The sequence below is a fragment of the Ctenopharyngodon idella genome, chromosome 21 (genome assembly GCF_019924925.1).
Source record: "Ctenopharyngodon idella isolate HZGC_01 chromosome 21, HZGC01, whole genome shotgun sequence".
Classification (NCBI taxonomy): domain Eukaryota; kingdom Metazoa; phylum Chordata; class Actinopteri; order Cypriniformes; family Xenocyprididae; genus Ctenopharyngodon; species Ctenopharyngodon idella.
In genome coordinates, this window is record NC_067240.1 from 19923947 (window position 1) to 19949595 (window position 25649).

The following is a 25649-nucleotide window of genomic DNA, read 5'->3' on the forward strand; positions in this document are numbered from 1 at the left end:
CGGGGATCCAATAAAGGTTATGCACTGTAGATGATGAGATTTCCAAAGCCTTTGCAATTTGACATTGAGGAACATTGTTTTTAAAGTATTCCACAATCTTTTTAAGTAATCTTTCACAGCTCTGCCCATCTTTACTTCTGAGAGACTCTGCCTCTCTAAGACATCTCTTTTATAGCTAATCATGTTACAGACCTGCGATCAATTAACTTAATTAGTTGATAGATGTTCTCCCAGCTTTTTCAGCCATCTGTTGTCCCCGTTTCAACTTTTTTGAGACCTGTAGCAGGCATCAAATTTGAAATGAGCTCATTTAGTGGATACAAGTGTAAAATTTCTCCGTTTAAACATTTGTTATGTTATCTATGTTCTATTGTGAATAAAATATTGGCTCATGTGATTTGAAAGTCTTTTAGTTTTCATTTTATTCAAATTGAAAAAATGTCCCAACATTTCCGGAATTTGGGTTGTACATGCAAACTACCAGTTGTCAGGGTAATGTTTAGTCTCATTGTGTTTTGGTTTTGTTTTCCTTGTTCCCGTTTTGCCTGTGTTCCTGGTCGTTATTAGTTTCCAAGGTTTCTCATTAAACACGCACCTGATTCTGTTCCAGTTAATTACCTCACTCTGTGTACTTATGCTGCATTCCAGACAGATTTTGGATTTTGATTTTTCCCACCTCCTTCTAGGAAATATAACATATCGAATGTCACTCAAAGTCGGACATTCAGCATGTAAACTCGGGGTACATCGATCAACCCCAACCTCAGCGAAATGCATCATTTTATGTCACTTCCAAGATGTCAGCAAGTCCTGCTTCCAATCAGCAAAACTTTAACATTATACATTGAATTTATGTAATGACATCTTCATTTTTGCTCTTCTTAAGTTTTTTTCAAAGTGATTTTATGTTATTTTTATTCTGTTTTTGCTATAATTGACACAAAACACAATATGCTCTCATTTTGTCATGGCAACATGTGAACATGACATCTGAAGTGGGACATTTAATTTGGGATATTCCCAGGTCCAACTTCGTCTGGAACGCAGCATTAAAGGATTAGTTCACCCAAAAATGAAAATTCTGCCATTAATTACTCACCCTCATGTCGCTCCAAACCCGTAAGACCTTTATTCATCTTCAGAATCCAAATTAAAATATTTTTGATGAAATCTGTGAGCCTTCTGACCACGATAGACTGCAACACAACATTAAGGTTGAACCACTGTAGTCACATGGACTATTTTAACAATATCTTCACTACCTTTCTGGGCCATGAAAGTGGTAGTTGTGTTGCAGTCTTCATCAAATATATCTTAATTTGTGTTCCAAAGATGAACGAATGACAGAATTTTCATTTTTGGGTGAACTAACCCTTTAAGCCCTTAGTTCCTCTCAGTTCTTTGTTCAGTCTTGTCTACGATTTAATGTAGTTGTGTTCTACTTAGTTTCTCCTTGGATTTACGATTTAAGACTATTTCTCTGAATCTCCTTTGTCATGTGCTTGCTACAGCCACACACAGTGGCACCAGTCATTAGAAAATTAATAGTCTGTGTCATGTCTGCTAACACTTTATTTTAATGCTCACAGACATTCTGCTGATTATAAGTAACTTTGCATTTCAACTTATCTTACTAACGCTAACACCAAACCCTGACCTAACAGTCTTGCAAAGTTACTTGTAGTTAGTGTATGAAATTAAATGAAGAGTAAGCGCAAGCTGTACACCTCTTCATGTCTTTGATCTCAAGTAAACTCAACCAAGATGGCTGATGTCCTTGTAAGAGCAGAAACACAGTTCTTTGTGTCCTTGAAAAAAGGCATCTAAAATAAACAACAATCAAGGAGGCAGGGTAATTGCATTTAATTGATATTATAAAACAATATACATTTTTACATTTTCAATTACATATACATTTATACACTTTTTACAAGTATATGTAAATGAATAATTACTGAACATCAGCATCTTTATCAAGGTTGTCTACTTGAGAGATGTGACAAGAGCCTTGGAAATGATTCATGGCCAATCACTGTTACTCCATCTTCACCCCCTGGATTATCCAGGCATTGAACAGAAACCTGAAACACATTATGTTGGTTGTAATATGTAAAACAACACTTAAGCTGCTTCTAACCATACTTTCATTTAAACTGTCAGTTTTATGCTTGCCAATCACTTTTTCCACACTTTTTTACCCTTATAACAGCACAATTACAACTATAATCTTAGGTCAAGCTTGTAAATCCTTTAAATCACATGAAAGCATAACATCTATACATTACAAATGAATCAATCATGAAAGGCTGAGTGAATTATCATGACATACCTTTGGTTGAATGTTGTACTGGAAATGAATGGGAAATGATTTATTATCAGACACCACTATTCCATCTTCACCCTCTGGATTCTCCAAGCATTGAACAGAAACCTGAAACAAATTATGTTGGTACTGATCAGCAAAACAGCACATTTATTTAATTTAAATACTTTTTTTGTCGGTTTTAAAGCGCTTGAAGGCCATGCTGTGATACACTATATTGCCAAAAGTATTGGGAAACCCCTCCAAAACATTGAATTCAGGTGTTCCAATCACTTCCATGGCCACAGGTGTATAAAATCAAGCACCTAGGCATGCAGACTGTTTCTACAAACATTTGTGAAAGAATGGGTCACTCTCAGGAGCTCAGTGAATTCAAGCGTGGTACCATGATAGGTTGCCACCTGTGCAATAAGTCCATTTGTGAAATTTCCTCACTACTAAATATTTCATGGTCAACTGTTAGTGGTATCATACCAAAGTGGAAGCAATTGGGAACAACAGCAACTCAGCCACGAAGTGGTAGGCCACGTAAAATCACAGAGCGGGGTCAGTGCATGCTGAGGCGCACAGTGCACAGAAATCGCCAACTTTCCGCAGAGTCAATAGCTACAGACCTCCAAACTTCATGTGGCCTTCAGATTAGCTCAAGAACAGTGCGTAGAGAGCTTCATGGAATGAGTTTCCATGGCCGAGCAGCTGCATCCAAGCCTTACATCACCAAGTGCAATGCAAAGCGTCGGATGCAGTGGTGTAAAGCACGCCGCCACTGGACTCTAGAGCAGTGGAGACGTGTTCTCTGGAGTGACGAATCACGCTTCTCTGTCTGGCAATCCCATGGACGAGTCTGGGTTTGGTGGTTGCCAGGAGAATGGTACTTGCCTGACTACATTGTGCCAAGTGTAAAGTTTGGTGGAGGGGGGATTATGGTGTGGGGTTGTTTTTCAGGGGTTGGGCTTGGCCCCTTAGTTCCAGTGAAAGGAACTCTTAATGCTTCAGCATACCAAGACATTTTGGACAATTTCATGCTCCCAACTTTGTGGGAACAGTTTGAGGATGGCCCCTTCCTGTTCCAACATGACTGGCACCAGTGCACAAAGCAAGGTCCATAAAGACATGGATGAGCGAGTTTGGTGTGGAGGAACTTGACTGGCCTGCACAGAGTCCTGACCTCAACCCAACAGAACACCTTTGGGATTAATTAGAGCGGAGACTGCGAGCCAGGCCTTCTCGCCAACATCACTGCCTGACCTCACAAATGCGCTTCTAGAAGAATGGTCAAAAATTCCCATAAACACACTCCTAAACCTTGTGGAAAGCCTTCCCAGAAGAGTTGAAGCTATTATAGCTGCAAAGGGTGGGCCAACCCCATATTAAACCCTACAGATTAAGAATGGGATGTCATTAAAGTTCATGTGCACGTAAAGGCAGGCGTCCCAAAACTTTTGGCAATATAGTGTATGTGTAGTCACATATCATGCAAAAAAAAAAAGTTTACCCATGACCTTATTCACAATATAGAATGACCTCTCAAACCAAATTGCTTAATTAATACATCTGAGCAATATCAGGTTGAGTGAATTATTATGACCTACAGTTGGTTGACTGATGAAATGGAAAGGATTGGGAAATGACACCACTTGTCCATCTCGACCATCACAGTTTACCACACACTGGACAGGATAATAAAACACAAGGTATGGATATATGCAAAATAAAACTTAGATTTTTTTTTTTTTTTTTTTTTTCCGATGTTTAATTAATGAATAGTTTGGATAAAACTGACTACCTTAAGTTTCCAAGCAATGAGAGTTGGACACAACCAGGAGAAATTGCAGCATGTGTTGCCCTAAAAAAAAAAAAAGGATATTATTATGTATATAATTAATTGTATTTTCATGCCAAATATATGAAGCACAAAGGATTTTCACTTCAAGAGCAATGTAGTCTTTACGAGACTTTGTGCCTGTTCTGCAATGCTAGTATGTTTGCATTCCAAACAAATTCAGCTGTAAATTTGATTGTTGTTTAATTTTAGATTTGCAAGTTAAAATCTCTGTTTAATCTTTATGAATCCAAACTAATGAAAGAGACTATTAATACTTTCTGACATTATAACAGTGCTATAACCTTTATATACTACAGGGGAGAGGAAATGTAATGGTGAAACTGCTGCGTCACTTGCTAGCATGAAGCACAACTACAGCCTCTGTACAGCTTTTTGAGATGTTTCAAAAAAATTGTACACAGATATTTAAAAACTAAATCAAATTGTAGATAGTTCATACTGACTGTTAAGATTAACTATTTTAAATTTTGTTTATATTTCTGCTCTTGTTGCCACTAGCATGCTCATCTCCATTTTGTTTTTCTCCGGTCGGACATCTTTGCCAGATCTTAAGCCTCTACAAATTCTTTAAGTTTGTAAACACTTGATAGCCATAGATAGTTGCAAACTTACATACCATTGAAATATCTTGTAATGTTGCTGTTCTTGATGTTCCTGATTTTCTCTAAGTAACGATATGACTAGCTTAGCTGCGTTTTAAACGTGATCAGTCCTCGATCGTTAGGTTGTATAGATATTTGTTACGTAGTGCGAAGCATTCATTCTGATTGGTGGAAAAATATCCCATTTACTAGGATGAATTTATTAGTAATACATTAAATTACACTGAAGGTTAACACCTTATAATAACATTGATTAATAATATGAACAAACATTATTACATTATATAGGCCTAATGCTTGAAAGATCATTATAATACATTTTATTAATTAAAAGTCACATAAAAATGTGATTAATAGTTTTTGGACACGTAAGTCACTTAAGTGATTAAACATTTTGTACAATATATCCAATGTTTAGGATCTGAAACAAATATTTTTTATAATGATTTGTTTGAAAGGTGTTCTTATGATATCTTTCTTTACAATAAATACCACTTGGTTTGATATTTTGATACATAATGCAAAACTATTCATATATTTTTAAGTACTATTCATACATTTAATTAAATATTTTATAGTCATATTTGATGTCTAGTGTATTACTGTTATGTAGGCTTGACAATTAAGTTATTACAAAAGTTATTGCCAACCAAATCTATAAAGAAGTCAATAATGCACAGCTTTCTTTTGTTTTATCACAGCAAAATTTCATATCACCTTTTTGTCCCTGGGCTCAGCATGGTGAAAAGAAGACTTGACAATGTGAATTTCCAGACATCCATCTACTCCACACTGAAGTAAAAAATCCAGATGAAAAATAAGCCCAAATTGTATAGAATATACAGTATACTTCCACAGGTGACTACAAAAGTCTGACTACTGAAAATAATGATCACACCTTTTTTGTCTCCAACCTAAAAAATGTGAACATACTTCATATTTTCTAATCTATTTTTACACCAAAAGGTTGACAGGATTGACAGGCTTCACAACTAAAGGAATGCAATGCAAGATGCACCAGTATAAAGGAAACTATGATGCAGGCAGGGCCACCAAAGGCAAATAAATGGAAAAAGAGGCAAGGCAAACATTTCCCTGTTTGCAAAGTACCTGCAGTATGAAGTAAATTCTTATAAATGGAAGTTTTGCAGTGAATAAAAGATACTAGGAGGTACATCAAATATTTACAACCTGTATTTCTTTAATAAAGATAATTACAAATACAAAGTAGTACAAATAATCATTCTGCAACTTTTTTATCCTCAAGATAACAAGCATGCTGGGTGATTAATAGGTTGGCCTACCACAACCCAGTGGGTAAGGTTTTGCATATACTGTACAGTGGATATAAAAAGAAAAGTCTACACACCCCTGTAAAAACAACTGGTTTATGTAATGTAACAAAATGAAACAAAGAAAAATTCTATCAAAATCCTTTTGCACATGTAATGTAAAAAATACAACCTATGTAATGCCACTGAAAACCAAAGTGACACATTTCAGAGAAAATAAATAAATAAAAACAAAAAACTTGGAATAACTAACTGGATGAGTGTGCACACCCCTGAACTAATACTTAGTTGAAGCACCCTTTGATTCTGTTAAAGCACTCAGTTTGTTTTGACAGGAGTCTATCAGCTTGGTACATCTTGACTTGGGAATGTTTTCATATTGAGCCGTGCATCTCCTGTGCACGGCCCTCTTCAGGTCTGCTCACAGATCTTCTATAGTGGCACTTTTCCGCTGCATGGTATGGCTCGGTACGGCTCACTTTTGGCACTTTTCCACTGCATGGTACAGCTCGGTATGGCTCACTTTAAATAGTACCACCTTGGTTGAGGTTCCAAGCGAGTCGTACCGATATTAAAATGTCACGTATAAACATTGCAGATCACTGATTGGTCAGAGAGAAAAATGTCACTACCAGCATCATTGGATTTGTGACACGAGACACCTAGTCTCGTATAGCCAGACCTTCAGAATGATGGCAGAAGTTCTGGACTCTGTCGCAGCTTTCATTGGCCAAGGACCACCCAAGAAGACTTTTGACTGACATGTAACGCAACCAATCACAGTCCGTTTTGTTCCGCGTCAGGTTTAGGGGCGCAACACACATGTCTCCCGGACATCCTGTAGAATTCAACCAACCAGATGACAACTTCGAAACTCCTGAAGTGTTTCCAGATAAGTGTGCCATACGAATCAGACGTTCAGCCAACGGTCCATGGGCACACCAAACCAAACGCCAGTAGATGCGGCACAACTATAATGATAAGTCTATAATCCCACCCACTTTGAAGTGGTACTAAACTGCAGTGGTAACGCAAACCAAGCCAAAGTAAAGCGAGCTGAGCCGTGTCGAGCCAAGTCGTACCAAGCAGTGGAAAAGCGCCATAGGATTCAGATCTGGGCTCTGGCTGGGCCATTTCAAAAGATGAGTCTTTCTTTGCTGAAGTCATTTTTTTGTTTATTTAGATGTGTGTTTTGGATAATTATCATGCTGTAAGGTGAAAGTTCTCTCTTTTTTTTTTTTCTTTTTTTTAGTTTTCTAGCAGATGCCAGATGGTTCTGTGCCAAAATTGACTGGTACTGGGAGCTATACATGATTCCCTCCACATTCACTAAACTCCAGTTCCAGTCGAAGAAAAGCAGCCCCAAAGCATTATGCTTCCACCACTATGCTTCACCGTGGTGTTCTTTTGCTGATGTGCTGTGCTGTTTTTGTGCCAAATGTTTTACAATTTTGGTCAAAAAGTTCAATCTTGGACTCATCAGACCATAACACATTTTTCCACATGGTTTTGGGAGACTGGATATATGTTTTTGCAAAGTTTAACTGGGCATTGGTGTTGTTTTAGTCAGAAAAGGCTTGCGTCTCATTGCCCAGAGAGATGAAGAATACGGGAGATAGTCGTCACGTGTAGGAAGCAACCAGTACTTGCCAGAAAGAGCTGCAACTCTTTTAGTGTTGCTGTAGGCCTCTTAAAAACCTTCCTGACAAGTTTTCTCTTCACCTTCTCATCAATTTTGGAAAAAATCTTACAAGAGCAGCTGAGATTTATTTGGAGTTACTTCAAGTAAAGACAGGTGTACAATTTCAAATGAGCTTGATTATTAGTTAAATGAATACAGCCACATGCCCAATTATAAAAGGGTGTGCACAAATATGCAGTTAAACTATTTTTTAGTACCAACAGCACACAACAGCATCAAAAGTGTTTTGTAATACAACATGAACACAATAAGTACATTGTACCTAACAATTATTTTTTTTATGCGAGTACATAAAGACATAAAGTGTGACCAGTATATCTAACTGTGATATTATTTTTGACACTCCCATGTGCAGAAGTTGTCGAGATGCTTCTAGTAAATAAACAGATTCACAAGGACAAATAGGAAGCACACAATATTTTTTTTAAATAATACATTTGATTGAGCTTTCAAAGTATTAAAGTCGCACGAAAATCAACCTTTGCTCCTTTGCCTCGTCACAAGGGTCAGTGTGACTGGCCAGTTATCAGTACACAGTATCACAGGAGTAAAAGCAAAGGCTTGTCAAATATCTGGTGAGTGCAACCAGTGCAAAGCCAAAAGAGGGTAAACTAAAATCTCTACCATGGCGAAAAGAAGGCGAAACGGATCCCGTGCTAATGGTCGTGCTGCTCGAGGAGGAGTTCAAGCACAGCAACAGCAGAAACGCATACGGCCACCTATTAAGGTTAGTTTGAACATCTAGTAATATTATAAATTCATAATTTGACCATGCAGCATCTGTTTGGCTCTGATTCGGGCCTGTTTCTGCCCTCTCTAAAATATTCTGGTAATGGTCCACTTTAGAAATTCTGTTAACTATAAGTAACTTTGCAACTACATGTCAACTAACTCTCATTAGAGTGTTAGTAGACTGTCTACTTAAAATCTGCTAACACTTTATTTTGATGGTCCACAAACTAAGTTTGCAGCTATGTCAACTTATTCTACTAACCCGAACCCTCACACCTAACCCTAACCTAACAGTCTACTAACAGTTTACTACAGTCCACTAATACCCTAATGAGAGTTAGTTGACATGTAGTTGACAAGTTACTTGTAGTTAGTAGAATATCTAGGGTGGACCATCGAAATAAAGTGTAACCAATATTCTTAACCATGAAGAAAATAACTTACTGTAGTAAAATATGTATCCACTTTATATGGAGAAATGTATGAATTTTACGAATTAAGCCTTTGAAATACACTGCAAATCCATTTGACGGAAATAACAAGTAACCAAAAGAGCAGCACGTGACTTTCCTCATTGGTATTTCTCTTACATAACCTATGGAGTTTGTTATCTGAGTACATGGTACAGATTCCAAGCCTGACGCCTTCTTCTTTTACTGCAGTCACAGCAATCATTATTTATTTTATATACAGCTCATAGTTCATATCCACCATTCGATTCATCAAGCAGTGGTGTGGTGTGATTATATCTATCTCTAAACGGGGGTTCCCTCCTGAACAGCTGATGGTTTAAAGGGCAATTACAACATCATAGATTATTGGGAGTTAGTGCACACACTCATTCATGCACGTTTATTGAACACCTGCATATTTACAGAGCACCTATGCTCAGCGTCTCTTATTAAACATGACAAGATTTTTCCTTTGCATTTTCATTTACAAACGACAACACTGTCAAAATGATCTCACACGGATTCACGAAAACAACTAAAAACACTGTATTCATGCCAGACCAGTAGTTGGCGATGTCATATTGTAAAGAAACACTAGGCGCCTATAGACTGAACATGTAATACACATGCGCATGACGTTACCATTTTCAAAAATTCACGTTTTTGTAGTTTACATGGAGACAATAATAGTATTGTTTTCAAAAACTTGCACTTTGAAAGCTGTTTTCAAAAGTTTGTTTTTTCAGGCCCCCAAAATGCCGTTGTCGTGTAAATAAACGCACAAAAAGTTTTACGTTGAAAACTGTGTTGTGTAAACGGCCCCTTATTAAGGAAAGAAAAATCACCTTATTACTGTAATTATTGTAAATTTTGACAGCTTCATGTGCTTTACAGGACTTGATTCCAATAATTTTTTATAATGCCAATATTTCTCTGATAGGCTCTAAGAGAACCAGCCATTTTTGCTAAACAATCAGGCAGTGCCTCGGACACCCCACAAGACAAAGTGAATTTAGCCCAGGCACGCCGTGGCACTCCAGGTGAGAGAAACAGTCAAGTGTAGTGATACAGATAAGTGTAAGATAAAATATTTTCGTACAAATTGGTGAATCCAAATTGCACTCTAAGTATGTATTTGTTTTTGTGCAGCTCATCGGCCCGTGCGAGTATATGCTGATGGAATCTTTGACCTCTTCCATTCGGGTCATGCCCGGGCTCTGATGCAGGCCAAGAATTTGTTCCCAAACACACAACTGATTGTTGGTGGTGAGTCACACAGACTCTTGTTTAGTTTTGCATCAAAACCTACACATCAGGTTAGACGCCACATTGAATTTAACCCAGATGGAAATGAGACTTGAGGCTGAAATACAGTCTTTACAATGGCACGTACTGTATAAAGCTCCTAGATCATGTAATTTTCACAACTCGCAACCTTCACAAGTGTTTTATGGAGTTTTTGTCTACTGAAAGATTTTTTTTCTTTTCAGAAAGAAGTTTCATCAGCTGAACAATTGGTATGTTGTTAAACAACAGTACAATCCATTGAACGCACTGTATTTTATCCCTCACAGCCTCGTTTTCATTTTTGTCAAAGATTAAACATGGCGCTACCTTGGCTAAGGTCTATTAGCCTCAAAAGTGTCCAAAATTTGGAAAAGCCAAAGGTTTATTTGTGTTGAATATTTTTTTTTCATTATCTTAAACCATGTCTGATGACTGCTCCATACCTAGTATGTATCTCTGTCAGTGTGCAGTGATGCCCTGACGCATAAGTATAAAGGCTACACAGTGATGACGGAGGACGAGCGATATGAAGCCCTTATACACTGTCGTTATGTGGACGAGGTGGTCCGTGATGCTCCCTGGACCCTCACTCCTGAATTCCTTAAAAAACACAGGGTAAATTAATATTCAGTTTATTGTAGTAAAACAAAAATTTTGATTACATAAAGTGTGTTATTTAACCATGGCCATTTTGCGTGCAACCCTGTTACCACGTAACTTTTATCCTATTAACATATATAACATTCTTTAAAATCTTGACATCCAAGAACTAACACAATTTGGATGAGAGGACAAGTAAATGATTTAATTCCATTATCTCAATTTTTACACAAGTTATTCTGTTGACTGTATTTGTCATGCTCAACCATTATAAGTTATTGTAAGAAAAACTAATCAAAGAAATTACATTAATATAAGTTTATTAGTTACTAAAAACCAACATTTGTTGTCCCAAATAGTAGCAAGCTGCTAATGCAACATGTATATTCTGTTTTAGTTTAGTTTCATTGTGTTTCGGTTCTTTTTTCCCTGTTCTGGTTTGCCTGTGTTCCCTAGTTCGTTTTCTTCATTGTTAATTAGTTCTACGCACCTGTTTCTGTTCAGTTTATTATGCTCCCTTGTATTTATACTGCCTTCACGTGCTATAGGAAATTTGATAATTCCTACTTCTGAAGTCTTGATTACGAGTGTATAGCATTAAAGTTTCGACATCAGAAGGCGTTCATGTGCAACTTTTAACTGAGCAAACTCGTATTTTTCGATAATTCCGAGAGCACATAAAAGCAGCATAAAGCCCTGTTTCATGGTCCGGAATTGTTTATGTTAAGCGTATTTCTTGAGTTTCTTCCCTGTGATTCTAGTGGAATTTACTATTAAAGACTCCTTTTGTATTCCTTCGTAATCGTTCGCCTAATCAGCACCTGACAGCATATATTTTTATATAAAATATATTATATGTATTATATACTTATTTTATATAATGTTTTCATTTTAATTTTACTTGAAGTTTTAGTAATTATGTTTAGTTAATATATTTAATTTCAGTTAATGTTCAGTTAATAACCTTGCCTGTTAAACATTTGGTACAGTTTTTTATTTTTACAGTATTATTATATTTACACAATATTTATTTTTTAAATTAATGTTTTGCAATACACTTGCAAAATCAGGGTTTTTAACTATATTTAAACTGTATTGTGTCTGAAACTTTGTTAACAGGGTTGCAAGACCCTAGAAAATAAAATAGAAAATAAAACAGCTAATTTCATTTTCATTCGAGAATAGGAATCCTATGTCATGGTGTCATACCTATTTATTTATTTTCCTGTTGTCCTCAGATTGACTTTGTGGCACATGATGATATCCCATACAGCTCTGCTGGATCAGAAGATGTCTATAAACATATCAAAGAAGCAGGTAAAGACTTTAACACCAACCAAACTGCACAATTATAGAACGGAGTCAAAGGACTCATAAAAATAAACTTCTTCTGCATGGTCTGTAAGGAATGTTTGTGGCTACTCAAAGAACGGAGGGGATCTCTACCTCTGATCTCATCACACGCATTGTTCGAGACTATGACGTCTATGTCAGGCGTAACCTGCAGAGAGGATACACAGCACGGGAACTCAACGTGGGCTTCATCAATGTAAGAAAGAAATTGTATGGCTTCAGAACACTTGGAATATAATGGAAAAGTGGCATTAACTACTTTTATGGTACTTTGTATGATCTTTGGAGCACATCGCCAGCTCCCATTTGGTTTTATGGTACAGAAAAGAGCCAGGTCATTCCACAATATGCAAAATATTTCCTTCAGTGTTCAGTGGAAGAAATGAAACCATATGTGTTTGGTATGATATGAGGAAGAGGAAATGAAGATGGGATTTACAAGTTTCCAACTGTTTTGATTGACAGGAAAAGAAATATCGTCTGCAAGAGCAGGTGGACAGAATGAAGGAGAAGGTGAGGACGGTGGAGGAGAAGTCCAAACATTTAGTGCACCGTGTTGAAGAGAAGAGCCACGACCTCATCTACAAATGGGAGGAGAAATCTCGCGAGTTCATCGGAAACTTCCTGGAGCTGTTCGGTCCAGATAAAGCCTGGGTACACTGAAAAAAAAAGTGGTTTAGAAACAATTTTCACTCAGAAATTGCTAGTAAATGGCATGTGACACACTGGATTAAAAGTATTTTGTACAGTGCAAAAAATTCCTTATTTAGTATTTTTCTCTTGTTTTCTAGTACAAATAACAAAACATTCTTAAATCAAGATACATTTACTTGAGAAGGAAAATGACGTAAGAAATAAAGTCTTGTTTTCTGAAACATAAATTGATACTTTTTTAGAAAACAAGACTTAATATTTTGGCAAGCAGGGCAGGGCCAAGAGCTGTGGGAACGGAACGAAGCCGGTGGCGTGAGTGCTGATGAGTGTCACCTATGCGCCACACCAGTCTCGAATCCAATGGAGGAGCTCCGGAAGGATAAAAGGAGGATTGATGACAGTAAATGACGAGAGAGGACCTGGCACGGCTGCTTTACTTTCGTTTAGTTGTTTGTTTATTTTGTGATTAAAGTTTTACATTGAACGCGTGCCAGCTCCCACCTCCTTCCTTACTGAGCCGTTAACCTTCGTTACATTGTTGCGGGAACCCAGGAACCGGTGAACATAAAACTTCAATCACAAAATAAACAACAAAACGAAAGTAAAGCGGCAGCCCCTCAGGGACGACTACCGCGTAAACTAAAACAACAACATAAAGTCCAGGCCTGGTCCTCTCTCGTCCTTCACTGTCATCACTCCTCCTTTTATACTTTCGGAGCTCCTCCATGGGACTCGAGACCGGTGTTGCGCACAGGTGATGCTCATTAGCACTTGCTATCGCTCCGTTCCCATGGCTCTCGGCCCCGCACTGTTTGCCACAAATCTCTACTCTCAAATTGCTTCTGAAGTAAAAGTATCAGTAGATGTTTTCATTGAAAACCAAGACAAAAATACTGAGATAAGAACATTTTTGCAGTGTAGTGGAAGAGTATTTTCTTGTAAAACATACTAAATTAACCTTTATTTTATTTACTACTTCGAAAACTCATATTTACATGTGAAAGATATTAACAAAACTCAAACGTACAGTGTTATTTAGCATTTTTCAAATTGATTTCTTTTGCGCTCTGTAGCACATGATCCAGGAGCGGAGTGGCCGTGTTCTCCAGGCTCTGTCTCCCTATCAGTCTCCAAGTACGTCGCCCAGCTCCAGTCCCACCAGAGGACGCTCTACATCGCCCGTCACCCACTGGTCCCCACTTCCGTTCACCGCCACCCAAAAGAGCCTCCGTCAGCAGCAGTGAGGGTGACGAGGGGGAGAAATAGATGGACTCTGGCTCTACCTCCTGCACATTTGAGCAGGCACCTTCTCGTTCTGTTTACTATATTTTGTGCACCAAAATGTTTCATAATTGAGATCTACAATAGCATGCTGCTCAAAGATCCAGACTGACCTCATAAAAATTAAAAAGCCATGATTTGTATTACCACTTAAACACAGAACTGGGCACTTCATAACTTGTCTGTCACGTTTGAATAAAGGTGCGTTCACCCCAAGAAAGATAAGTATAACTATAACTATATTAGCATTCACACCAAGGGACCATAACATTCTGTTTATTATAAGTCAGCACTACAGTTATGTCGTCTGCTGCTTTAAAAGCTCAATCTCTTTAAAGACGGGTGGATTCTGACGCTCTCTCAATGTTTTAGCATTCATCAGCTGAAAAAAAAAAACATTTTAACAATATCATTCCTCCGTGTCATTATCATTATAGCTGTGACGTAGACGTCGCTATTCTCACAAATTTAGAGTGATTAGTAAAACTTTATGGTTGTAGTTATCGTCTTTGGTGTGAACAAATAAATAAAACATATTTATGAATTATGTATTTTATTAAACACTAACCCAACTAACAACATGATCTAAGAACGTTTTGCTAATGTTATAAAAACGTTATTTCTGAATGTTCTCTGAATGTGCAAAATGTCCATTATAAAAAAATGTTTTTCCTTGGTTATGTGAACGTTAAGGGAACATTTCATTTTGCAAACATTATGGGAATGTTACTTTCGAATGTTCTCTGAACATTCTGAAACAAGTACTAACATTTAAAAAATGTTAGGTGAACATCCAAATAAAATGTTTCAGGAAAAAAACTTTCCGTGAAAGATGTTTAATAATGTTTTATGCTAATGTTTTGAGAACATTATTAAAGACCAAACATTCTATTAACGTTACTGGAAGAATGTTTGTTCATAACTTGGAGAGAACAGTTCTGAGAATGTTCCATTAGCTGGGATGTTGTTCTAAATGAAATAAAGGGTGTACCATTGATCTAATGTATTACAGTGTTTTAATAAACTGATTAAGTTAGGTTTAACATGAGCTAAGAAGCACATTACAAAATATGGCATGACACAATAATTTAAGGAACATAAAAATACTAATTACATATTACACAATATTATGACAATATTAATTGCTGACAGTTTTGATAGATGGATACTGACAATATGTCTACAGTGCAAATACATTAATATTTTGAAACTAGTGCAAAATAACCGCATTAAAAAGCCAGTATTGAGAGGCATTCTTGAAACATTGCTCTCAGTTACACATGCAAACCATTGTTATCGACTGCTATAGAGTATAGTTACAACCCCAGTCATGTGTCACATTCTCTAACAAATTGGGTATTAATCTATTAAAGTGCTATCAGTGCCTGTGCATTATGTGCATTCTTCTAAAAGAAGAATATATAGCGATGCACTGAAATGAAAATATTTGAGCAAAACAGGAAACTGAAATTCACAATATATTAGCCAAACGCTGAAACTAAAAAACAATTTCTGTTATTTCTTTACTTTGCCAGTATCACTAAGTAGTATGAACATATTTGATAGTAACTTTAATTTAATAATAATTTACACTACCATTCAAACATTTTGGATCAGTAAGATTTTTGAAAAGAAGTCTCTTATGCTCACCAATTATGCTTACAATTAAAAATAACTGTTTTGTATTTTAATATATTTTAAAATGTAATTTATTCCTGTGATGGCAAAGATGAATTTTCAGCATCATTACTTCAGTCTTCAGTCACATGATCCTTCAGAAATCATTCTGATATGCTGATTTGCTGCTCAAGAAACATGTATCTTCGATGCTGAAACAGTTGTGCTTTGATAAATAGAAAATTCAAAAGAACAGCATGTATTTGAAATAGAAATCTTTTGTAACATTATATGTTTTCACTTTTGACCAATTTAATGCGTCTAAGCTGAATAAAATTGATAATTCTTTAAACAATTTTACTGACCCAACTTTTGAACAGTAGTGTATGTATCATAATTTATTTATATAATTTGTAGCATTAAAATCATTTATGATGTAAAGCAAATGACTAAAAAATACCACATGGTACATCATACTAACAAGCTGCTGTATTCTCCACATAACATTCTTCCAACGTCCTTCACACCCTCACTAATGTAAAACTATTCACTCTTTAAAGGAATAGTTCACCCAAAAATGAAAATTCTGTCATCATTTACTCACCCTTATGTTGCTCCAAACCTGTATGAATAAAACACAAAAGAAGATATTTTGAAGAAGGTTGGTAAACAGACAGTTGACGGTAGCCAAAATACTATGGAAGTCAATGGCTACCGTCACCTGTTTGGTTGCCAACATTATTCATACTATCTTCTTTTGTGTTCAACAGAAGAAAGAAACTCATACAGGTTTAGAACAACATAAAGGTGAGTAAATGATGACAGAATTTTCATTTTTGGGTACACTATCCCTTTAAGGATCCCTTTCACACGTCACCGCTTCCTAGCAGATGCCAAAGAAAACAACAAACTGTGCTAATATACACTTACAGTGTGTTGTAATACTACCAAAAAAAATCTCCATACTGAAATCCCAGATGGCCAGACAGCGATTTAACTTTTATAAATCATTAAAATGTTTTTGTCCGGGATTGCCGTTTGACTCTACACGGAGACTTTAGTTTACACTGTAAGTTTTTAAATGCTTAACCTAAATGTGTAATATGAATAAATAGTGCTCAGTCTTAAGTCACGACTTAACTACATATTTTCAGACAGTTAAAAGTGGCAGTAAGCAAGTAATAAAAAGGCGTAGAATCAAGTTTTCTTATCTGGCAGTGTTCAGTATTAGCTTGGCAGCTGTAAGCAGCTCATCACTAGTTACTGTAGCAGGTATAATAAAGTCATCTGTTGGCTTTATATGTGGATGCATCTCGTGGGTCACTACTCGGGTTACTCCAGTCATCAGCCTCAGGACCCGTCTGGTAATGTCGCCATGCTGACTTATTGAAGACTGGAAGACGCTCAAAAGATTCACTGGAAACAGCCTGGAAAAAGTGGAGAGAGGCGATTTCTAGCTTCTAGTCGAAGCTAATATTATTACTCACCGTAATCCAAGTGTCCCACAGATAGAAACATCAATGCAAATACCTTAAGATGAATTACTGCATCTGTCCCGAACCCTTCAACCGAGTACAGGTTCAAGTCTCCCTGAAAGTAGCGTGCATAGAGTCTAGAGATTGGCAGTCCATAGCCAAAACCAGCCTGCAGAGACAATATAAACAGGTTGCATGAAACCACACATACAAACACAGATGTAAGCTGTGTGATGGCTATTTACCAGTGGGACAGCAGCTTGAGAGGAGTCCAGACGTGGTGTTGGGGCAGTGGAATACATATAATTGAAGAGACGATCAATCTTTCGTAAGGGGACACCCCCACCGTTGTCACTAATCTTAGAAGACAGACACATAAACATCAAATGAATAAAGTGCATGTGTTATAAGTCTCCATTAACATTAATGGTTTTGCAAAACAGCCATGTGTTTAACCTTTATGGAGAGGTCTTCTTTTCCCAGAGTAACCATTGCTTTCACTGGAGGAAGCCTCTCACTGTTGTTTTCATAGAGCTCCACCGTTGCCCGCATGGAATTCTGCACATATACATAATATAGTGACTTACCCAAAAGATATATAGTAATAAAAAGGAATAATGGCTTACAAAAGCCCACCTAAAATGTGATAATTTGAGAAACACTTTACTGAATTCCACTTAAAACGTTACCTAAAAATATAAGCTAATTTTTCGTGACACTTCATTATAAGGTTCATTTTGTTAACATTATTTAGTGCATTAGATAAAATGAACTATCTATGAAAAATACTTTATTAGATTAGATAAGTGATGAGAAAAGAAACCCCCAGCATCCACCAGAACAAACAGTATAATAATTTAGTGTCATTTGATAACTGTCATTGTCAAAACTCTCTATCCTCTTATTTGTATACGTGAAAGCCATTTGGAACAATAGATGAATGAAAGCGCATGACACTGCGTACACTCAGTGTAGAAACATTGCCCTTGGACGAATAATGAAGGCGTAGCTGGAGGTCTAGAGCAAAATAGGGTGAGCCCCAGTTGAATGTGTATACATGCACAAAGCCTTTACTTTAACATGTTCTCATATCCACAATGCTTAGTCACTTTATTCTCACAGCAACTATATTACTAGCGTAATTTCTGCTGCTTATATGCTTAGTAATTTACTCCTGCATTGAATGCAGGACTGTAGAACATGACGCTTATTTTAAAACTTGTGAATGGTTGCTCTTTTATTAAATGCAATAATGCACAGTGATAAGAAGAACGTTCACTTGTCTGTTGAATTTCAGGAATACTGGATGCGCGCTGCAAACCCTTTCTGTAAGTGCCCTGCAAACTGCTACAGCACACGCTGACCAAGTATTTATAAGTCAAGCAGCAAGCTCACTGGCTACTGATACAGCAGGAACCAATCAGCTGTGCCCTACATTTGTGGGAGAAATTTCCATATTTGGAACTTTATAGATTCGGATGGCTAGCTTCCGGAAGAGTATCCTTTGACTTGACGCACAACGTAATGATGAACGCGGAGGTGCAGAGGATAGAGCAAAACAAATCACCGGTCACAGATTATAAGTCTAAAGGGAGAATTTTTAAAGAGAAATTTCTGAGGATTTCGATATAAGAGAAGAGGAGCTTCAGTTTGTTGCACAGCCCTATTTGTTTGAACCTCGAGAGTCGTCTAAGCTTACAATACTCCTCGCATCGTTTGCCGCGGGTCGACTTTGGCATTCTGTGCGCGGTCGTCCGGTGAACTATCCCTTTAATTTTCCTATTATCACTGTGAAGCTGCTTTGAAACAATCTGTATTGTAAAAAACGCTATATAAATGAAGATGACTTGACTACAGAGAACAATGGCTGCGTCCGAAATCGCATACTCTCTTGAGCAGGTACTTATTTTGAATGATGAATTACTTCACAACTGCTAAAAAAGTATGTTCTATATAGTATGAGTGTGTGTAGTATGCAATCATTATCATGTGACCTATCAGCGTCAGTTACGTCGCTTCACTGCCATTCACAAATCCTCTCCAGTGGCCTCATGGGATAGTAAAGTGTCTATCGTATGCACACTTCATTATCTCACCGGAAGAAATAGGTCATCTGGGTACTTTTTGCCTATTCTTTGTACTGTGAATTCAGACATACTCCTTTCATCACATACTAATTTTCGCCTACTATATAGTAGGGAAGTATGTGATTTTGGATGCAGCCAATGCGATTGCATGCAGATTGAGTTAAGGACCTAACAGTCTGTGCCATCTAGAGTTTCATGACAGAACTCTGTATATCTTGCCCTCCTTTTGATGAAAGTATACCTTGAAAAAAGGCTGAGTACAAAATGCTTGAATAAATAATTCAGTTTTTTTAGTTTTCTTTAAAAGTATGACTAAACACAAAATTTAATAATGAATAATAGTATATTTATTTATAAATTAGCTGTATGCTGTAAAATTTGTTTGTTTGTACCTAATGCATAAACTAATGTTAACAAATTGAACCTTACTGCAAAGGGCTACCCAGTTTTCTTTCTTATCCCACTGTCTATTTCTCTTGCCTTGAAGAGCTCAAACAGCATGTGGAAAAGATGAGAGGGCACATAGACCACCTGTATAGGCTTCTTTGGAGTTTTGGCTAGCAGATAAAGTAAGATAAGACAAGAAGGCACAGATAGATTAAAAAGCAACTATGATTTTGATATATGTTATCAAGACAATGAAACAGATAACATTCTCACAGTTGAATTCCCCGATCTTCAGTTCAGGTGCTGTCATGTAGTACTGCTCACAAAGCATCTTTGCTGTCTCATATGCATCTGGAAGGAGATATCAGAATCTTCAAAATGGTTTATTTTGTGTATCAGTGCATTTTAAGTATCTTTTATCTTACCTCTCACCACCTCAGCCACATTGCAGGCTGGGTCGATGCTTCCGATGTGTTTTGGTTGTGCAAGACAAGTGGCATTGCCAAACAGAAGAGCTTCAACAGAATAAAAGAGCTGCTTATTGCTATACTTCAGTAGCTTGTGACCCCAGTTTTAAACGGTATCAGGACATTTCTTCTGTCATATTTAATTACTCAACATTTTTCAAACGTAAATGTGATGTCACCCACTGTGCTGGTTGATGAGCATGCGGAAAGAAATGCGATTGGTGTAGAAGCGGTCAAGGAAGTACTGCACATTGCTGCTGATGAAGGGGTCGAAACCAAACTTCTCTTTATATTCGATGACACCCTGGGCCATGGTGGGCACCACGTCATTGTGCCTGTTCCGAATCTTAATCAGGATCTCTAAGAAGCTGAAGCCCGCAATAACAAGTTCTTTACTACTGGAGGACATCAGTTATTGAGACATAGAGTGTGTTCACACTTGTAGTTTGGTAAGAAAATGATACATTTAGACCTGGTTAACTTAACATTTTTAACACCAAGAATTCACCACAGGGAAAAAAGGCTTTTATGACATATATTTTGTGACAGAACTTACCAAACATCCATAACAATGCTGTGTGTTGGGCTCTTGTTGTGTGTGCTTACATATGATGGTATTTTTACCAGCTGAGAAATCACAAAGAGCTTATAAAATGTGTAAAGGTGTCAAAACAGCAGCAGGAATTCCACACAAATGTAACGAACTGTAATGTGCAACATAGGCGAGAAAAAACAAGTATTCTGTCCTTTTTAGGGTCGCTTCCTGTGATATCACCAATGCTGGGATGTTAATGCATTACAAGTAACATGAGTTACGTAATCAGAATCTTTCCCCAAGTAACTAGTAAAGTAATGCATTACTTTTTTTTTATAAAATCACAAATATACTTTATGTATTTAATCTCAATTTATTAATCAATGTCTTTGCTGTTGATCTTCGATGATCCAATTCATCCATACTAATAAGCAAAAATGACTTTGGACAAACATCACAATTGTGTTTCATTTTTTTTATTTTTATTGCTGAAGTATGTGTTGAACTTTCCTCTCCTGCATCCTATTCTTCAGCAACCCATGGCAGCACAGCTGAAAGGTTTGTTTTAGCTGCGCCCTCTACTGTACAGGCGTGAATTTGCATTTCCTTCAGCCTGAGCCTTATTCATTTGACTTTTGGTTTGGTTTGTTATTAAAAAACAAACAAAAGCAAGCCCAGCCCAGGTGAGAAAAAGTAACACAAAGTAACATAATGCATTACTTTCCATAAAAAGTAACTAAGTAATTAGTTCCTTTTTTAGTGAGTAATGCAATATTGTAACGCATTACTTTTAGAACTTTCCCCAACACTGGACATTACATCCTGTTTTTAGTTCATTTAGATGTCTTGGGATCCATGTGGCATTCATATTTCAGTCGAACTGCACCAGAGTTCTTTTGGAAGCGGATGTTTTCGGTCTGTTTGTTTGGATGGCTACGTTTACACTTATTCAAATGAACCGCACTAACAGAGCTATCGCACCACAGTTGGTTTTAATCGAACCAAACCTGCCAAGTGTGAAAACATCCATAAAAATGTTTGATTTATTATGCTAAATTATACTACAGTATTTGGGTAAAATAAATAGTGCTAAACATGCATTTTTAGTACAAATACACATGTAATACACATACCTTTAGGCAAGAAAAAATTTACACTTTCCCTGGCAAAATTGTGTTTGCTAAAAAACAAACAAACAAAAAACAGGACAGCAGATTTGCAAAGGTTGAAGACTTACTCATTAAGGGTGTGGGGATCCTCTGGACTTCTTTTCTCATAGTCTAACAGCTCTTCAAAGCTCTGGCTGTACCTGATACCACAAAAAACATGTATTATATAACACTGGCTCTTCCCTACTTTATGGCTCCTCTGTCATTCCTCTCATAACCACTAGGTGGCATATGAGGCTCAATAAACCTAAACACTTTTCAGTGTACAGTTCTTAAAAGAAACTTATGAAATGGAAAGAATCAATGGATGTTAAAAGTTCTTCACAGAACCATCAATGCCAATAAAAAAACTTTATTTTTTTGAGTGTAGCACACTAATCGTACTATTTTATCAGTTTACGGTATGTATACTCTTGAGACCGATTATTTAGATGACTGACTACAATAAAACAAAATATGACAGAGCACACTGCACTACTACACTGAAAACAAATTGGTGTGGGATTTACTTTGAAACAATTTTCACTAATAAATTTCTAGTAAATTGAAAAAATAATTACAAAGAAATTACACACTTAATTAAAAGTGAAATTTTGAATTGAAGTAGAAAGACTGTAATAGTATTTTCTTGTAAATGTATTCCAATAATCTTTGCTTTATTCACAACTTTGAAACATCATACAATGTGCTTTGTCCCATAATTCAATGTGCTCAACCTGTTTTTGCTTTTTCTGTCTGAGACACATTTTTTAACATCTTATTTTTAATATATTTAATACATATTTTTATACAAAAAAGGAATTAAAACATTTTTAAGATGATCACTGGACGGCATGCACTTGACAACAATGTCGCATACTACTATTAATCAATCGTGGAATAATGCCTACTGTAACAATTTTCAAAAAATAGTATGCGGTATAGTACGCAGTGTAATATTCCAGGACTTATGGAGCTAAACTCTGCAGGACATTGGCCCTCCAGGACTGAAGTTGCCCATCCCTGACATTCAGGATGCTTTTTTGTATGCACTTATTGTCATTTATGTATTCAGAACACTCACTCTGAAAACTTTACACCAAAAAAAGTCACTGTTTCATTATCACTCATTATCACACCTGACCCTCACTGAGCCCTGCCTTCCTCACCAGGACTCCACCAGTTTGACGGATGGCTGGCTCTGAAGATTGACGGGCAACAGGTTGACTTCCCTCATCGTATTGGCCAACCTTACTGCCAGTTCTTTCCGCAGAAACATGAAGGAGGTTTTTTCACATGCATTTTCCCTGCCTGGTCAAACAAGAAGCAAGAACAAGTTATTCTTTGTTTTACAATGATGCGCCTGTTGAGTCTCTGTATGCATGAGTGAGCACTTCTACAACAGTATTACAACCATTGTTTAATGCCAAAGATTTAAAAAAACAAAGCAAAGTCATTATAATAACAATAAGAAAGAAGATAATGACCATGAATTACAATAATCAATCAATCAATCAATCAATCAATCAATTAACCAATCAAGGGCGCTGAAAAGGACTGTGACACCTCAAATATATTAACATACAGTTGCATGAAAAAGTATGGGAACCATTTGCAGAATCTGTGAAAATGTGAATATTTTAACAAAATAAGAGAGATCATACAAAATGCATGTTATTTTTTATTTAGTACTGTCCTGAGTAAGATATTTTACATAAAGATATTTACATATAGTCCACAAGACAAAAAAATACCTGAATTTATTAAAATAACCCCTTTCAAAAGTTTGTGAACCATTGGTTCTTAATACTGTGTGTCGTTACCTGAATGATCTACGACTGTTTTTTTGTTTTGTGATGGTTGTTCATGAGTCTCTTGTTTATCCTGAGCAGTTAAACTGCCCAGTGTTCTTCAGAAAAATCGTTCAAGTCCTGCAGATTCTTCAGTTTTCAAGGATTTTTTGCATATTTGAACCCTTTCCAGCAGTGACTGTATGATTTTGAGATCTTTAAATTCAAAAAGTTTTCACCCCCCTGGGTCTCAATGCATCGTGTTTTCTTCTGGAGCATCAGTGAATGTTTGAACCTTTTTTAATAGCTGTGTTCGAGTCCCTCAATTGTCCTCAGTGTGAAAAGATGGATCTCAAAGTCATACAGTCACTGCTGGAAAGGGTTCAAATATGCAAAAGATGCTGGAAAACTGAAGAATCTGCAGGACCTGGAGGATTTTTCTGAAGAACATTGGGCAGTTTAACTGCTCAGAACAAACAAGGGAGTCATGAACAACCATCACAAAATAAAAAAAACAGTCATAGATCATCCAGGTAACAGTATTAAGAAGAACCAATGGTTCCCAAACTTTTGAATGGGGTTATTTTAATAAATTCAACTATTGTTCTGCCTTGTGGACTATATGTAAACATATTTTATGTAAAATATCTTACTCAGGACAGTACTAAATAAAAAATGCATTTATTATCTCTCTTATTTTGTTAAAATTATTCACATTTTCACAGATTCTGCAAGTGGTTCCCATACTTTTTCATGCAACTCTATAAATTATATATACTATACCAGCCAAAACTTTATAATAACTATTTCCCACATTTTAAAATAATAATGTAGTCACCCAAACAGTGAAATAAAATATGAAAATTGGGAATTAGGTAGTGAATTGTCTGCAAACTCCAGCCATTCGTTTAAAAAAAAGTAACTATATTAAAAACAAAAATAAAATAAAAAAAACCCAATTAAAACATATTAGATTTTTATTCATTATGTTTTTAATTTACTAGGTAATATAAGTTTTATTTTTTTGTTTTTCCAAACTTTTGATTGGTACTAGTGTATGCTTGACATCATGCATAACAAAACCACACATTGGACTCTTGAGATACAAGTTGTGTTTGCATTTATTTATTCTGAAATTAAGAGATCCAATGTACCTAATGTATACTCTATTCATAAAGCACGTATTAGCCTTTGCAAAACTGGACCAGGTTCATGGTATTATGAGTGATACGTAATGGAGAGTCTATTTTTATTCAGCTGATGGCAGTGCTGTGCCAATGCTGAGCTTTAGCTTTCACTTGACCTTAACATTCAAGGTTAATATATGTAACGTTACGGTATATAAAGTCAACGTGTTGATTCTATCACGCAGAATATGTGGTGAAATTAAAAACAATATATTCGAAATGAGACACCATTACATTAAAATTCTTTATCTCAATGCTATGCATTTATCCCAGTGTTTCATTACTCACCAAAATCCAGGAATTGCTTGATTGACATCGGTGAGGGCGAAAACCTTGAATAATATTCGATTTTGTGCGTGACATCTTTCAGTAAGTAGTTTAACAGTTTCATATTTAGGAAACAGGGCTGTCAACTTCCATACAGCTCGAGTACCGCGCTCACTCCCGACGTGAGGAGGACTGCATGTCGTAATTTACTCATTCAACACTTTACGATCCATTTCGTTTCTATAGCGACAGCGTTGTTGCAGCGCTTTGTTAACGAGCTGAATCTTGTGATCCTCGTCACGTGACACGGCAGCGCGTGCTATCACTTGCAGGGCCGATTACAACTTGTTGCCTGTAGGATGGGACTGGAATGTAATATAGCTTAGTTCTAAATTCTTGCTTTACGCTTCTATTTTGTGCTAACTTGTATACGGGGACATCCAGATTAATAGGAGATCAGTTAATAAATAAATAATTAGTCACTTTGGTTTTGAGATATATAAAAATATATTAAAGACAACACACAGTCTATAGAGCCTGCAGTTGATGAATAGACTGTCTATAC

The 25649-nt window shown here is 36.6% G+C and overlaps 2 protein-coding genes and 1 long non-coding RNA gene across 3 annotated transcripts; 1 reads left to right on the forward strand and 2 right to left on the reverse strand.

The window, feature by feature from the left end:
* Positions 1-1844: 1844 nt before the first annotated feature.
* Positions 1845-9843, reverse strand: LOC127503385 (uncharacterized). The gene is made up of 6 exons (XR_007927077.1): positions 8942-9843; positions 5489-5563; positions 4110-4169; positions 3916-3993; positions 2330-2431; positions 1845-2081 (listed from the first exon to the last, which is right to left on the reverse strand). It is a non-coding gene; the product is annotated as an uncharacterized LOC127503385 (long non-coding RNA).
* pcyt1bb (phosphate cytidylyltransferase 1B, choline b) lies at positions 8285-15121 on the forward strand. Its single transcript, XM_051877047.1, has 8 exons — positions 8285-8492; positions 9890-9989; positions 10099-10215; positions 10700-10851; positions 12075-12153; positions 12243-12385; positions 12655-12843; positions 13917-15121. The coding sequence occupies exons 1-8, from the start codon at positions 8391-8393 to the stop codon at positions 14085-14087; spliced, it is 1053 nt and encodes a 350-aa protein (XP_051733007.1). The 5' UTR covers positions 8285-8390; the 3' UTR covers positions 14088-15121.
* A 1439-nt stretch (positions 15122-16560) lies between these two features.
* pdk3b (pyruvate dehydrogenase kinase, isozyme 3b) lies at positions 16561-25359 on the reverse strand. Its single transcript, XM_051877044.1, has 11 exons — positions 25106-25359; positions 23010-23151; positions 21930-22001; positions 20341-20525; positions 20116-20205; positions 19964-20041; positions 19784-19860; positions 17673-17774; positions 17462-17575; positions 17272-17385; positions 16561-17168 (listed from the first exon to the last, which is right to left on the reverse strand). The coding sequence occupies exons 1-11, from the start codon at positions 25206-25208 to the stop codon at positions 17025-17027; spliced, it is 1221 nt and encodes a 406-aa protein (XP_051733004.1). The 5' UTR covers positions 25209-25359; the 3' UTR covers positions 16561-17024.
* Positions 25360-25649: the final 290 nt, after the last annotated feature.

Coding starts and splice junctions, on each gene's coding strand:
- pcyt1bb (XM_051877047.1), top strand. CDS start 8,391: ATGGCGAAAAGAAGGCGAAACGGATCCCGTGCTAATGGTCGTGCTGCT. Junction 10,216..10,699: donor CACACAACTGATTGTTGGTG/GTGAGTCACACA, acceptor TATCTCTGTCAG/TGTGCAGTGATGCCCTGACG. Junction 12,386..12,654: donor TCAACGTGGGCTTCATCAAT/GTAAGAAAGAAA, acceptor TTTGATTGACAG/GAAAAGAAATATCGTCTGCA.
- pdk3b (XM_051877044.1), bottom strand. CDS start 25,208: ATGAAACTGTTAAACTACTTACTGAAAGATGTCACGCACAAAATCGAA. Junction 22,002..23,009: donor GTCAAACTGGTGGAGTCCTG/GTGAGGAAGGCA, acceptor TTGTGGTATCAG/GTACAGCCAGAGCTTTGAAG. Junction 20,042..20,115: donor TGTGGCTGAGGTGGTGAGAG/GTAAGATAAAAG, acceptor ATCTCCTTCCAG/ATGCATATGAGACAGCAAAG.